This window comes from Apus apus, chromosome 9 (assembly GCF_020740795.1).
Source record: "Apus apus isolate bApuApu2 chromosome 9, bApuApu2.pri.cur, whole genome shotgun sequence".
Lineage (NCBI taxonomy): Eukaryota > Metazoa > Chordata > Aves > Apodiformes > Apodidae > Apus > Apus apus.
The window spans coordinates 5379014-5395458 of NC_067290.1; the positions used below are offsets into that span (position 1 = coordinate 5379014).

Here is a 16445-nt window from a genome sequence, read left to right on the forward strand (position 1 = left end):
GGTCTTTGCTCTGGCAGGCAGTGAATTTGGCATGCAGCTTCTGCTCCCCACGCATGGCTGACCCTGGGAAGACCATCCCCATGCATGCATGTCTGACAGGTTGGCTTGCAGCTGATTTGTCTCTGTGCAGTCTCAGGCCTGATGAGAGCTGTGGACGTTGAGTTAAATTCATGGAGATGTGCAAGGCCATCACTGAAAATGATTAATAATGTTTCTCTTCAAGAAACCCACCAGCCACACTTCTGCTTGTTATCAAGATGCTTAGGCCCTTGCTGGAAGCTCCTGGAGTGGTGGACCTCCCCTCAGCACCAAGACTTGTGCTTCCTTGGAGTAGAGCATCACTAACTAACCATCTTCTTTCAAATCACCCATTGCAGAGTGTTATAGAGAAGAGAATAATGGCCTGTGTTCACATATGCTTGGATTTCACATGCTTCTTTACTTATTTTACTATGGTTTTGTCCTGATTATGGCATAACAAAAACAGACTGACCTCAATATTTGAGTTCAACTGCAAAGAGCTCCCATTGATCTTGCTACATCTTTGGGATGCTGGTGATACCACCATGCCAGCTTCCCTGGAGGAGCTGTGAGCCCATGGTAAGCCTGCTCTGTCCTCTCTGTGTGCTGTTGGGCAGTCGTTATTCTCCTTACAGGAGTTCCCATGCAAAGTCCTGCAGAGTTTTGCCTCATCACACAGCTTCTTGTTTTCAAACGTGGATGTGGAGGTGCAAGGGAAGACTTACCCTGACACAGAGGATAACCCAGCATTGCCTCCTTTCCGTGGAACCAGGTTAAACAATGTTATTGTGAGCCTACTCACTGGCTGAGCCAGGCGTCCCTATGAAAACAAACAGGCTGACTGACTCATCTCAGCTGTGGCAGAAGTGATGTTTGCTGGCAGAGAGCACTGTGCTGGGGAAGGAGAAGAGCACTGTCTGCATCCCTTGCTGAGGTCTCCTGCCCATCGTCCACAGACTGCTAGCACAGTCACATTCACAGCTCTTCCTGGACTTTTGGGAAGAGTCTGCAGCTCTTCCAGCTTAGTATGGACCCCCCACACATGTGGGTCTTCATTCCTTTCTGCTTGGACATGTGTGTTGTTTCTACCCTTCAACTCTTCCCAAGACTTCCCAGCCTACCGCCAGCATCCAGCTCACACAGACTGGTCCCTGCTGGGGCTGTTTTGCCCTTGATGTGTCAGCATCCGTGGGATTCGTGCAGTACAGCACAGCATGTGCTGAGGATTGGTGGTCTCCCAGAGTGCCCAGCCTAGCTAAGATGATGTGAAGGAGTCAGGCTGAAAGGTCCATGAAGCAGGCCACCAAATGAAATCCTTTCAGCTATATTATGTGTGAAAATTCAACTACCACAAAGTGAATTTTTTCTCTCAAAACCCCTCTTTTTTGCAAAAGCTGCATTTGCCACTGGAAAAATTGTCAGTGATTCACCAACCCTGACCAAGCCTTGCTTCATCCAGCTTCAGAGCTTCCATTGCACTCCCCAAAGGTGCCTGGGACAGGTATCCCCTTCTTGATGCAGTTCAGCTTGTTGGACGTGGTCAGTTGAGTTCACTGTGCTCTAGAGCCTTCCTCCATTGTCCCCTCCAGGTTTCCTCATGCTATTGAAGAACATCAGGGACACCAGGCTGAGCTGCACTCAGGAGAGACACCTGGTATGGCACCATTCTCAGCTGTGCTTGCCAGCCTGGCTGGTTGTCAGCTGGTTGCACCGTGCAAATCTTAACCGAGCCAGCATCTACCTGTAGATGTGGGGGATTTCTCTGAATATCACCTTTCATCAGACGTCAGGGGTTTTTTCTGATGCTGTGAGAAGCAGTGTTTACTGCTCCTTTGAAGCCCCATTTCATACCTCTGCTTTGCAAAAACAGACCAGCTGATCCTCCTGGGCTCTGGGTCTCACCCATATTCTACTTGCCCATGCTCTCATGAGGTATCTTGGTATGAGGCTTATCACTGAACCTCTGAGCTTCTGCTCAGGCTCTCCCTTATTGAGCCATGGCAGTGATCTTGAGTGGTTGCTCTCATCCCTTCTGTCCACCTGAGGACCAGCACTTCTCAGAGCCTGGTGCCAGGGAGCCGTGTGGGGTGCTCCAGACTGTTGGGTTCAACCTCCTACTTCTTTCACCCCAAACTCTGGGCTTGATACTTAGTGGCTCTAGTGAAATTAAGGCCAACCTTCCTGTTGGTGTCAGGGGGGCCAAGATTTCACCACACAGGGAGGACCCAGTCCTTTGTATGTATTAGCTGAATAGAACAATTTCAACTGTATTTCTACCCCAGTAACCAAATACAGGTCGTTCTATCGCAGAACAGCAACATCATTTCTATATTTTTACCATGCCTGATCGCCAAGGACTTGTGTGAAGAGGGACAAGGTGAAGAGACAGCCCAAGGTTGTAACAAACAGGCAACATAAAGAAATCCAGAATCAAGCATAATGCCACCAACCAAAAAGAAAATAAAAATACTGTTAAAAGCGGTGAAGACAAATATACCCCTCCCAAAAAATAGCCTTCCAGAGTGCTGTCCCATCTGCATTGTTCTGTGGCTTCATTTTGAAATGTGCACTTGTAGTGATCCTAGCACTGTAGCTGCTCCCTATATCTATCATTTTCCCCTCATTATTTTAATTCTTTTCTCAATCTGTTTTGGAGTTGGCCCAATAAGGATGAGCAAATCCTTCTCTATGTCTTTGAGCTCTTAATTGATATTTCTTCAACTCTTTTCAAAGCAGCTATTTTGGCATCTAGAAAAGATTTGGTGTCATCTGAGTGGTAGAAAATATATTTTAATCTTTCACAGCAGTGTTGTTTCTAAGATGTAGCATTTGGGGTAACAGATGGGGTGGCAAAGAAGTTGCCTATAGGGGCAGTGCTCTGCCTCAACTACTCTCCCGCCCGCTGCAGGAACTTTTCAATTAAACGATGAAAGATTTTGCAGCTTGATGCATTCCAGAGCTGCGTCTTAGCAATTGTTTAGCACCCAAATTTCCATGTAAATATTGACAGTTTTGCAGCATTTTGAAAAGCAATCTTCAAGAATATTCTTGTTCTTGCTAGCGCCTTCCCCAAAGGCAGGGGCATGCTCCACTTCGGCTGTCCTGGGATGTTCACCGGAGCCATTCTCTCGTGGGGAAAGGCATCCTCCTCAGGAGCACGGACCTTGCACCACAAGCCATGTGTCACCAAGCCCTCAGGACTGGCAGACGGAAATAGTCTGTGGTTTCTAGATGTGTAAGGAATCCCTGCTCGTGAGCAGAGCTCCCCTTTGCCTCAGTGCCGAGGAGGCAGGCGATGGCAGAGCTCGTTGCCAGCGGGATGCAGTAAGGATGGTGGGAAATGTCCCTTCCTGATACTGCAGAGCTGCCTTTCTCCGTCTGCAGGACACTGCTACCTGTCAGATGCAAGAGAAGTCATTGCTCAGTGTAATCCTCCATGCTTTCCCCCAGATCACTCTTCTTGCTCCTGGCCAAATGTACAGTCCCATCCTTGAAATGAGATTACTGTTTCATGCTGTTTAAATGACCAAACCTTTGTCATCTCTTAATGGTGTCCTTTTTTTTCTTCTTTTCTTTTTCTTCTTTCTTTTTTTTTTCCTTTCTTTTTTTGCTAGGCACTGACATGAACTGGCCTGATTTATCAGCATTTTAAATGAGATCTCCTTATAATGGTAGCATAAAATGTTTTGTTAACAGTTTCCTTAATGTAGCCTTAGGTTTGCATTTCTTTTATTAGAACAGTTGACTACTACACCTCCAAATCTGATAGCCTTTCTATTTAATAACTTATATTTAAAATCAAGTCTCTTTATTTCTAAACAGGGCTGGTTTAGTCCTGGCCAGGTCTTTGTGCTAGATGAGTATTGTGCACGTAATGGAGTGAGAGGCTGTCACAGACATCTCTGCTACCTCAGAGATTTGCTAGAGCGCGCAGAAAACGGAGCTATGATTGACCCCACCTTACTTCACTACAGCTTTGCCTTTTGTGCATCGCATGTTCATGGCAACAGGTAAGGAATTCTTCTTGGCTAGCAGCTCCCTGCCAGCAAGGGGTGACTTTGTCAAATATAGGTTTATTTGGATAATGCACAACAGTCCCAAATTTGTTTTCACAGTGGATGTTTGGCAGCAGTGCTTCTAGTGGCATAGTTGGTTTGTTTGTTTGTTTCATTGCCTGTTTAATGTAAGCAATAAAAATGCACGTAGAGGATCCAGAAATGAGGGGGTTTAACTTTCTTACTCAGGCACCTGCTAGATGCAGTTCTGGATAAGACAGAGTTGAAGTACATGCGACTGTCCCGGGTTGAATAAATAGAAGGAAATGTTACACTGTGCTGACTTAATTGCAGTGTGAGAGGATCTGACAAGTTGCTGCAATGAAATTTTCAGCAGTATCAAACTTCAGTGTTCAGAAGGGCTTTAAGCCCTCAGGCACCCATATCTCATTTGGAGTCCACATGACGTCAGCTCAGAAATTGCTTAGACATAACTGAAAATTTTGTCTCGCTGCGGTTGCAAAACAGTTCCAATTTCAGAAGAAGCCTGTTCCTTTCTCTCAAACGTGGCAAACCTTTGATGGGAGGAACTGGAGGTGTGCTTTTTCCTTTTCTATTTATTTTGTTGACAGCTGTAGCATCCATTGCAGCCTCCTTTTCAGCTTTTTTCTGCTAAGTTGCATTCTGTACTTGAGATATCGCTCTCTATCCTGCATATGCTGCTGAAGAAAGGAATGTTATGAAATAATTATGTGTTTTCATAAACCCTCTGGTAAATACCATCCCAAATTATGACACACGTTGCTCAGGTTTCACATTGCAAGGCTGCCACTTGCTTTTGCAGTTACTTTCATACATCTTGTCATGGAAACCAAGTTTCTGCTTCCTTAGTTTCTTTTTTAGTTCTGACTTTCTTTTGCTCATTCGTTCCTTCTTTGCCAATTGTTATTTGATTTCAGTTGTTTCTGTTCAGTTTATTTTCCTTTCGTTTTATTTTGAGTTTTTTCATGCTTTCTTCTTGTTTCTTTCACTTTTGCTGCTGGCCTTGCCCCCCTGCGTTTCAATCACTCCCCAAAGCCAACTCATGGCAGAATTACTTGGTGGGTCACAGCCAAGTGCAAACGGCGAGGGGGGCAAAGCCCCTGCCGCTGAAGTGGAGCCAAAAAAGGATTCCAAAAAGGAGTCCAAAAAAAGGAAAGATTCCAAAACCCAGCCGAATCCAGAGCCGAAAAGGTAAGTGAAAGCGCGCAGTGCACAGAAGTGTGTTGTGGAGGGCACTGAGCTTCTCAGTCACTGAGCACACTGGGCAGTTTGTGTCCCTGTGGCACAAGGAGACCCACCGTGGCACTGGTGTTTGGGTCCTGCACTCTCCTGGGAGTTGGATGGCTTGGAGGACCTGAGTCGCATAAGGGGTCAAGGCCTTGAGATTTTTAGGTGTGTGTTCAGGAGATGGCTCACGGGGTGTGTTAGGGGACGGGACCAGGCAGGGGAAAATGGCCACCCCTGTCACCCCTCTTCCATAGGCAGGGCTCATCCTGGCAGGAGGTTGTTGTTATTGAGACAGGACCTGGTTCAAAGCCTGTTTGGCCCATAACAGAGAGGAGTTGGGATGCTGTTCTCAGCTGCACCATGTGCCTCTTCACAGGATCCAGCACAGCCAGAGCTGGAGCTTCCTCTTCATCAGGGTCAGTGTCAGGCGTGTGTGTTGGTACTGGCCATAGTGACACCCTGCCATTCCCTCTCCCTGGGACTGGAAAATTGTGGGCTTAGGAAAGCGTCTTGCTTTAAAAGCCTTGTGGTGTTTAGACCCCAGTCCTGTGCCTGTACAGCTGCCCAGGGCTGCATGTGGCTACTGTGTCGTGCTAGAAGGCTCCTGGGCACTGCCTAGGGGGCAACTTGACCACGGCTGGGCTCTTCAAGTAATTAATTTAAAATATTCCAAGAAGGAATGAGGTGTTTTGCTATTATGTAGCTACCTTTGCTTTAAGTTGAATTCACACTGAAATGCTGATGGTTCATCTTCCTTCATGGTCAGTGTTGCCTCTCAGTTTCCCAAGGATGACGGGGGCTGCCAGGCTGCAGCCTTGTGCCTTCTCACCAGGGCAGGCTCTGCCTGACACCCAGGAGCATGAGGGCCTTGGTAGGGGGACTGCAGGGTGGTTTCTGGCCTCTGCTACTGGGAGGTCACAAAAAGAGACTGCAGGGGGCCTGAGAGAAAACACAACTCTGTATCTTTGGTGTCTACTGTCAGAAATCTGAATATCTGAGTGGAAGGGTCGGGATTTCTTTTCAGAAAGCTGTTTAGGCCACGTGCATCGTGCATTTACAAGCTGGCTGGCAGAGAGTGACAGAAAGCCAGTATTTACCCCTGCCGTCCTCGCTGGCACTTGCGACATGTGTAAAGCCAGGTTTGCTTCAGCTGCATCCCTTCATCCACCTGCCACAACCATCCGTTGCTCGTTGCCTTAGGGCTGGCTGTGCTCTCCCAGGAAACCTATAGCTCATGGCAGAGCTGAAAAACTTCCAGTGTAAAATTTGTCGAGGTGGGAACACGCCTGCCCTGGAAACTGGGCACGGAGCATCTCAGAGCAGCCGTGCGTTGCATTGTTATTGGTATGCACAGTGGCCTGGGAGGGATTCAAGTTGACATCTTTCTGTTTAACAAAGGCTTCTTTTTCTGTCAAATCTGAGAAAGTGTCGATTTTCTTTTCAAAAAGGAAGTTCCTTCACTTTTAGACAGTAAAAAAAAAAACCCAAGTGGGTGGTTTGGCTTTCCCCAGAATGAGGTTGGCTGTCAGTCAGGATCTGCCACCCAGTAATGAAGGTCGGGCAGGGAGATAATTTCATGTGGCTATCAATCTCCTGTATTAGCAGCAGACAGTGATGGAGCTGAGGTGGGCTGTCTGGTTGTATCGTGTTTGCATAAGGTCAGGCAGCGAGGCAACAGTCGCTCGCAGTCAGCGGGGAAGTGCAGGCAGGCTGCGGTGCGGAGGCTGAGGACAGCCTGAAGGTCAGGGCTGACAGGATGACAGGCATCAGTGTGGGGACGATGCCTCCTCGCCTGCCTGGCTCCTGCCTTGGTGGCACGGCCACTGCGTTGCAGTCGGGATGGGAGCAGGACAGCTGCTGGTGGAAATGCACCTCCAGCTTGGAGCTGACCCTGCGAGCGCAGCAGGTGAAATGGTCAAAATGTGATTCGGGGAATATTTTGGAGCCCTGTTGCTTTATATGTAAAGGTTTAGTTCTCTACCCTTTCCTTGGGCTCAGGTAGTTTGTTCAGACCCCTGGAACCCTGACAAAATCTCTCCAAAAACAAAGCTCAAAGTCACTGCTATTTGCATGACAGTCTCCTTGATTTTTCTGTCAATTTCATCCTTTTCCAAGTAAAAATGGAGTTAAATGTAAATTGCTTGTCCTGAGTTTCACCTCATGCAGACACCTGAATATGTAAGGTGCAGGCTGTCAGGAAAGCAGGGACCAGCCAAAGGCTGTGAATATCCACATGGTTTGCTGTTACCCAGGTACTTGCTCATCACTAAGACTGAGGAGCTCAAGGCTTTTTCACTGTTGTGGTCTCTGGTGAGTTGTTAAGAGGGTTTTGTCCACCAGGTATCACTGGATGCCTTTTGTAAAGTCCTGCCATTATGAAAGATGATGTGATTTCTGATGTGTTTACCTAGGTGACAGGTAAGAAAGGCATGGCAATATTCAGGCATCCAGCTCCACAAACTGTGGGTTTATTGGTGTCTGTTTGCTTTTGGTACCACCTCTGTAGTGTCAGGGCTGTTGCTTCCCTTTTATCATGAGTCCTCCAAAAATCTAGGAAAGGCAAGAAGCAGGAATGGTTTTGAGAAGACCTCATGGTTTGGAGTAAAATCATGAAAGGTTTTACACAATCACCCAGGCCTTTCCCCCCTTCTGTTTCTATGGTTGTTGCTGTCCTGGCATTGGAGGGCTATGACCCTGCTGCCAGTGTCGTTTGGCACGCAAAGCAGGGATGTGTTCAAAGAGTCCTGCTGCTTCCCTGTCTGTGCATGGGAGAGCAGAGAGTTGAGCTCAGCTTTCCCAGGTCCAGAGTTACAGCCTAAACCTCAAGGGGTGATTCCTGCCCCTTTCAATGGAGTGGCTTTCAGGAGTGTCTTAGTTTTGGACGTGCCTTTTTGGAAATCAGCCATGTAGTAACTTACTTTTTAAATGTTAAAGTTGGCACAAAAAAAAAGACTCTTCCTATTTACTAATCCCAATTATTTTTTTTTATTAGCTTAAGATATTGATTGTGTGGATGCTAAGTATTAGCAGTCATTGAGCTTATAAAAATCATGGTGCTGAACTGAATCCCCTCCAGTCCAATAACAACTGAACAGCATAATTCTCTGCAAGTTGTTCTTTACCTTCTTACCCAAGGTCCAAGCAGTTACCAGTCTCTGTTAATTTGCTATATCAGGGACTTGCCCTTCCCCCTGTCAGCTGTATTTTACAGCATCAGACTTGCTTTCAAGCAGTAGCTCTTTTGTTAGCTGACATTAGCATTAGCTTTCATTAGTTTTTTACAACTGTAAGCCAGCAGAAATAATGTTATCGTCATAAACCTTGAGGAACTGAAAAGTCTGTGTAATGTATTTGAAATTTTTTCCATTGTATTTTATTGATAAATCTGGGTGTTTCACACAGAGGCAAGATGTCCATACAGCTAAAGAAACAAACCAGCATGGTTTCCATCCCTTAAAAGAATTAGTAGCGATGTGAACATTTTATCACAGTATCTTCATATGCTTCCCATATACTTTGGGTTCAGTTTCCTCCTCTCACACAGGTGCACGGCCCTGGCTGCGCTGAGGCAGGTGAAAACCTGGCAGGACGTGGTGCTGAGACCTTTCCTTAGGTGCCAGCTCCATGTCCCGACCAGCCCCGTGATTGCCGGCAGTGACAGGGCGTGCGTTTGGGCTGGCTGCCGGATCAGAGCCAGTGCCTGTGCTGCAGGGAGGTGGTTGCCAGCCACCAGCAGATGACCAGCTCTGTGTGGCTGGCTGATGGGGTTCACTGCAATGGATGTGGGGTGGCAGAGCTCGCAAACCATCCGCTCCAGCCACAGAGTAGCAGGGGTGCAGATTGCATGTGGGAAGCGCTGAGCTGCGACTTGGCGCTGCGCTGTGGAGGTGAAGGCAGGGGTTGGGAGGATGAACTGGCTCCCGTGCTCTGCAGCATCTGGAGTGGGTGGAGGCCTGGGCTGAACAAAGGGCTTTCAACCTGCAGCGTGTGCCCAGTGTGAATTCCTGGAAGAAAAGGGAAGTCGGGGAAAATCCATGTTTGCTGAATAAGCTTTTTGCTTTTTTTTTCAAGGGGTCCGAACAGGTGGGCTCTTTCAGGTCAGATTTGCAGGGGGAGATGCAGGAGGCAGCAGGCAGGCAGCTGTGGTCCTGCCCACATCCCCAGAGCTGGTCCCCCTGCAACCAGTGGGACTTGGGTGCAGGCAAGTCTTCCTGCAAGGCATCCTTTGAAAGCCTGTCCCGACACATGCTGTCCAAGGCACTAATCATTGCTGTTTACTGTATAGCTCATATGTGCTGCACCTGGCAGCCAGCAAGGGAGCTGAAGGCAGCACGTGTTTTATATTTGAGTTGTTACTTTAAAAATCAAATTATTTGCATCAGTTTTTGACATTGTTTTTTTCCCCTTGGCTCTGTGTGCCAGGGCTCACAGTGCGTGCAAAGATCTGTTTGCTACGTGTAAGCAATATTTTCCCCAGTAAAAAAAAAACAACAACAACAAAACAGAAGTGTAGACAAGTTAAACATAAAAGGTGTAAAAGATGAGATGTCTTCTGATTTTTTAGCCACCGTGGTATTTCATGCAGGCTTATGTCAAAGAGATTAACCCACTGGAGCTATACTGTGTATTTCTAAAAGCACACAAATGCATGCTATTGCTTCATATATTAGTCTTTGTTAAAAATCATTTTGATATATTTGTTTTAGCAGCATAACTAGCCCCTGGGGGCACTGGGTATAATTAGAAAAGGGCATGGGGGGAGGCGGGGCTTGCTTGTAGAATAAAGCAGTGGCCTTAGGATCACAGGTCCTAATTATAATTTATAATTAACCCCGGAATTTGAACAAACCATCTAAGCTAAACAAGGACTATCATTTTTACTGTTTAAATTGCAACCTTTTTTTTTTTTTTATTTCACCACCTGCTTTGTTAATGTTGTTGTTTTTATGGCTTAAAACTTAAAAACAAGAGGGGATTAGGAAAGCGACATTTAAAACTTTTCATATGAATTACTTACAGTGGGAATTTACTAGTTTAGAGCCAACACAGTGAATCTGCAGCAGAAGGAGTAAAATGGAACTTGTTTACTTATAATTAAAATTTTCCTTATTTATTTTTCTTGCCTTTTTTTGCCCTTCTGCTTCCCTCTCTGCCCACAACTTCTGCCATACACCTCAAGTGTCTGTGGGCAGGAGCTGTAGAGTATGAGATGAAATCGTGTCTCCACAGCAGTGGAGACATTCATGTTGTTTGTTGACCCAAATTCATAGGCCCAAACCCATTTTGTCCCTTGCACACCTGTATATACCACGTACATACAGGATTTTTTTCACCCTTTTGCTCTCATTCCCTGCCCCTGCTTCAGTTTAGTAATGATGTGGTTGTGGATTGCACGTGAGAACATCCATTTCCTCCAGCTGCATTTTAGCAAGCCCTGCTGCAGAAATGCTGCTCACTGGAGAAGTTGGTGCCTCTGTCCAGGAGATCAAATAGCCAATACCAAAGTTGAACTGGAGACCTTTGCAAAATTGCCAATAAGCATCAGAATGAGCTGGTGCGATTTGAGCTTCTCTTGGGGATTTTTTTTCAGCCATGTACTGAGATTGTCTAGAGCACAGAATCTTAAATTATCACGATGCTAAGCTATATACCCTTTGTGTTCCTGCAAAAGGGAAAATAAATATGTTCCTTCAAAAAGATTACATTTTCGAAGTATATTTGACTTGAATATTTAATTAAGTTTCCAAATTATCAAGCTAATAAATTAAGTGCAAGGCTTTGGGTAGTGTTTTTCCAGTTCTATGTATATCCTGCATTTGTCACTAATTAATGAGTTCCTAATGCTTCAGCTTCTGGGAAGATGAGCAACAAAGATTAACATAACTAGTAAAACCAAAGATGTGCAGCTGAGTTATAGTATTTGAAATTTGACAAAAACATTGGAAGTATTATTATTTGTGACATGGCTCAAGATGGGGGATTGTGAGGAAAGCAAAGATGACAGAACTGGTGCTAACCACTGTGACAACAACTTGAAAAGCAGCCGACATGACATCTTTCCTATCATGCTGCCGAAAATGTCAAGTTTGTGAAGGACAGTGAGAAAATGGTTTGCCGAAAATTTGAAAGGTAGATTCAAGAGATGCTCATCATGTCAGATGCAATATAGTCCACAGCTGGGTGAGAAAGGGAGTCCTTGCCGTGGTGATGGCTCTCAGTTGGCAGGCCCTTCCAGACATCCACACTGCTCCAAAAATGGCTACAGCTGACCTGTAGATTGTCTCAAGTTTGTAGTAGCATGATATGAGAAAGCGACGTGCCCTGCGTGGAGGGAGCAATGCCAAGAACCACTGGGCTTGGTGTCCTCCTGGCTCACAAAAACCCTGTGGAAGGTGAACAGCAGGGGGTGACCATAGATAAGTCTGGGTGGTCTTACCCGTGCCTTGTTGGTTGGGTTGGCATCCCTTGGAGCCTTGTGCCTTGTGCAAGAGCCATGTTGGCCCGAGGCTGGCTTTCCAGAGCCCACCCTTCACCTTGGTGTGGGTCAGTGCTTTCAAAGAGATGCTTCTAGAGCAGACACTGCCCGGTTGGGATGCGACTGATGCTGCCACATCAGCCCATTTTGGGTGCCTAACAGGAGTCGTTACGTGGTGAGCACTAAATAACCTGTTCTGGCGAAACCAAAGCCCTTTGAATACAGTGAGGAACTGGTGTGAAAGGGCTGCAGACCCAACCTGAGCTGTCAGATCCTGCCATTAAATCTGGCCAGTTGAGGTTATTGACCCAGCAAAGGGTAACATAACTTAGAGACCATTTCCAGTCCCTCAGCAAATCACTGCCAGGGCAGGTGGCTTTTCTGACCTCGTTTGTCAGCGCTGATACAATTAACCTAGTGACACTCTCTGAGCTGGTATGGGTGTGAGGGAGGAACCAAATGCCAAAAGTCAAATGAAGGCTTCAAGCCTGCCCCTTAACGTACAGCATTTATTGAGGTCTGTCTCAAATTATCTGCTCCTCTGCTTGGGAGCAAAGCAGACGCTGCGAGGTGCACAGCATCACAAAAGGCATGACCTGCTCTGTCTGAATATTAAATATTTTATGGAACTTTAGAATAAGAATATATTAAGCATGTTCAGACATTAATTTTTGCTTGATATCTAATTTGGGTTTTTTTGTGGCTTGCTCATTTCTTCAAAATAACTAGTCCTAATTAGGTACTAATGAGACCAGATCCATACTTCCAAAACTGTTTATGAAATGTGTTCCCCAGCTGAGACATTTTATCCACGTTTCAGCCTAAATCTTTTTTCTTTCTTTTTTTTTTTTTTTTTTCCTTAATACACAACTGATTTTGGCAAATAATCAAGCAAAGATTTTTGATTAAATGCTGTTTAAATTTAAATACATCCCCTGGTATTCAAGTCCTTTTCTGTGTCCATGTTGCAAGTTTTATTTGATGTATATTTAGCTTTAAATTTTTGCAGTAAATATCATGTAAGGTTTGCTAGTTCTTCTCCCAAAATGTTTTAATGGTTTATTCACCTGTGTTGGAATATCAGAGTCCATATTTATGATATTCAGAGCTTACTAAATGCAGGGTCAAGGAGAAGTGATTGTACAAATTTTATAGCCTTTAATTTTTTATAGGTTTGAGGGTTTTTTTTTTAAGTTTAAGGCCTTTGATTCTTTAAGAGGAAAATAAAGCCAACCAATTAACCCCTGACAGGAGGTTCATTAGAAGCTTTGTAATCCCTTGCCAAGTCTTTTGTATAGCCAAACCGGTCTAGTACTGCGGATTTATGCAGCTTAAGCTGAAAACTGGAGGAGGCCTTTAAGTAAGAACATTTGTTCAATTTGAAGACGTCTTACATTACCTAAGGAGTGCCTGTGCCAGCAGAGTTGCCCAGGAGTACACAAATCCATAGACTTTGCTCCTCGCTGGCCGTGGGGAGCGGTGCTGTTGATTGTCTGCCTGGACAGTTCCTTTGGTGGGTGGATTAGACTCTCCTCTCACCCAGGATTCTGCTGCGTGTGCCGTGTGGGTGGGGGGGAAAAGGAGAGGATTGCTGCTTTCAGCTCTGGGATGGGTTGGCATCAAGCAGAGGTGAAAGGTGGAAGGGCACGGGGACCACGGCTTCATCCAGCCCCAGGAGAGCTTCAGCAGGATCTGCCCATACACTGTGCTCTGTGAAAGATGAGAAATAGCCCCCTGGCAACAGGACTTGGGTGTCTCACAATGCAGCCCTGTGCAATCCTGAAGTACCAGAGTCTATTATGTAGTCTGAGAAAATATCAGATAAATTGTAGCAATGTGTTATTTTTCATAAATTACAATTAAAGGACCAAAAAGACATTGCATTTTCAGATACAAAATGCATGTTGCTCTCTGGGCACATCTCAGTAGAATATATTGAAGATGGTTCACGGTGAGAAATCCCTGTAATGGGGTGATTCAGTGGTTATAAAATAGTGCAGAATTGTATATTCTGTTTGTATACATGCTGTTGTCAATATTCTTTTATAGTGTGAATTGTGTTAAATTAGCAGCTGAATTTTCCTGCAGAAATTCAGTCTCTGTTTTGCCATCCATGGGCCTGATCCTGCAGTGAGAGCTGGCATTGCACTCCCTGTCAGATACTCAGATTGAAAAGGAGATTCTGCTGTTTCAGACTTAACCTATCTCTGAAAAAATAAGGGGAAAGGGGGGGGAGCTCACCATTTAGATTATCCCTCTGAGAGAGGGTATTTCTTTACTTGTTTATGTTTGATACCTCAGCAGTTGTGCTGCCCTGACCAACCGTATATCGTGACATGTCCTCTGTCCTGGGTCTCATTGTTGGTGACATCCCTTGCCAAGAGGGCAGTGGGGACGGGTTACCAGGTAAAGTGCAGTCTGAATCATCAGTGGCATTTCTCCTGCAGGCCTGACGGGATAGGAACTGTGACCGTAGACGAGAAAGAGCGTTTTGAAGAGATCAAGGAGCGGCTTCGTTTGCTTCTGGAGAATCAGATCACGCATTTTAGGTAAAGGCAGAGAGCCCAGGCTGAGTGCGAGAGGACTGATTTCCTCCCAGCTCCCTCCTATAAGCAGCAAAGCCAAAAGGCAGGTTTTGAATCCATACGAGGAATTTTGCAAATGTAGCACAGACCTACACAGGGCAGTGAAGCTTGCACTGTAGTGTGTTTGTAGCCAGAGAGTGATTTTAAATATATAACCTTTAAAGGGTGTTTCAAACCATCTTGCTCCGGCAGGCATGGTAATGCTGTGGATTTTTTCTAAAATTTCACTACAGCAAAAAAAAATCCCCAGTCCTCTTTCTTTCTCCATTCCCCTCTGCTCGGTTATTACTCATTTCTTTTCTGTTTTCCCCTCGTATACAGACTGCAGGGATGTCACAGCACAGAAAGGATGGATTCTGCCCCTGCACACCAGCCGGTCCTGGGCAAGTGGTGCACGTGTGCAGGCAGATGGGTGATGGGCGTTCACATTCAGTGTCCCCTTGTGAGCCCCTTGGAGCTGCAGCTCACCAGGGATGGTGGCTGCTTCAGCCAATTGCCTACAGCCTGGTGCATTGCCTGGAAGTAAATCTCCTTTCTAGAAGAGCTTTTTTTTTTCCATTTTTACAAGGAGATGATATTTAACTCTCTCCTAGGAGATCTAAGTGCTCTCCAGGTGACACCCAGGTTTAATACGCTACTAAAACTATCAGTTTATTTCTGCCTCTTATTCTGTTTTGCTGCTTTAGTGTCCACACCATCAACCCCTTTCAAAAAGTTACCTGGTAGAAAGACTGCTCATTTCAGACAGAAGAACTGGAGAGTTGCTTGGGCATATTTAGGAAAGCATCTTTATAGCTCTGGAAAGGCTTGTTCACATGCACTTGGTCTCATGTTACCGTGATGTGTTTTTTCTAGGTACTGCTTTCCATTTGGCCGTCCAGAGGGTGCACTAAAAGCTACTCTATCGCTGCTGGAAAGGGTAAGCATTAGAATAGCAGAGAGTGGTTAAAATTACCTGTATTCATGTCTCTTTCCATCCAGAAGGGCTTGAGGACCTGGGCTTTTTTTTTTTTTTTTTTGCATAAGACATGTAATTAATCATAGTTAATAAGTTAATACTGAAATGTGGGGTATTGGGTGGGGTGGTTGTCTCTCCTGCCTCAGCTCAGGGGTAGGAGCCACTGAAGCAGCACAGCCTGCCTCCCTGTTGGTAGTGGAGGATCTCACTGGCAAGCAGCTACACCACTGGCCCTTGTCAGTTCTGCCCAGCTGCTGTCCAGTGAAATTCTCATCTCAGGGCAGCATGAAACCTGCTCACCTTCATCTTCCTCATCCCACTTTCAGCCTCCAACATTCTTTTCACCTCGGCTAACCCACAGTATGGCCAAGCCCAGACCTAAACCCAAGTCAACCGGCAAAGCCTGGGAAGGGCATAACATTGCCTGGCACTGGGGGAATTGTGGTAGATCTTAATGTCCTGCCCTAAAAAAAACCAGAAGCACAAATTTCAGGGCATGCCATAAGGCATAGATACAGCAGGGGTAGGTGCCACATCTCGGTCTGGCCAAGGTGACCTTGTAGTGCATCCTGCATATTGTGCACATACCCCGAGAGCCACGCAGCGCTAGGGCAGAAATGGATGTATGTGCTGGGCTTGGAGAAAAGCAGCTCTGTGTGCCCGATGCCACAACAAATCAGATTTTCTTGTGTCAAGGTGCTGATGAAAGACATAGTTACTCCGGTCCCTCAAGAGGAGGTAAAAACAGTCATCCGTAAATGCTTGGAGCAAGCAGCTCTAGTCAATTATACTCGACTATCAGAGTATGCCAAAATTGAAGGTAAGGCTCTTTCTTCGTGAAATTACAATTTTTGTTATATTTCTAGGTGGCAACTGTGGCTGGGAGCTATTTAAAAGAAGCTCATTTGCTATTTCTTCACTTGTCAATTAAACTGATGTGATTCTGTATCATTTTTGTGGTGTTGGCTTCGGAAGCAGTCAAGAATGGAAGCTATGCAAAACATTTCTTTTTTTTCTGGAAAAGAGAGAGGAAACAGTTAAAAGGAACTGTAGCTTTTTTTTTTTATTTTTTATTGTTAGTGCATTTGGCCAGTGGTGTAGGATTCAGACTCATGTCGTGGTTTTAAAAAACAAATTGAGAA

The 16445-nt window shown here is 45.5% G+C and overlaps 1 protein-coding gene across 11 annotated transcripts in view; it reads left to right on the forward strand.

Moving 5' to 3' along the window:
- The window catches only part of CADPS (calcium dependent secretion activator), a 215961-nt gene that overhangs the window by 129152 nt on the left and 70364 nt on the right, over positions 1-16445 (forward strand). For all 11 annotated transcript variants that reach the window (XM_051627715.1, XM_051627722.1, XM_051627717.1 and 8 more), the window contains 4 exons: positions 3844-4031; positions 14208-14309; positions 15201-15264; positions 16000-16123. In XM_051627715.1, coding sequence (XP_051483675.1) covers positions 3844-4031; positions 14208-14309; positions 15201-15264; positions 16000-16123 — 478 coding nt within the window. The remainder of the gene's footprint in view (positions 1-3843; positions 4032-14207; positions 14310-15200; positions 15265-15999; positions 16124-16445) is intronic.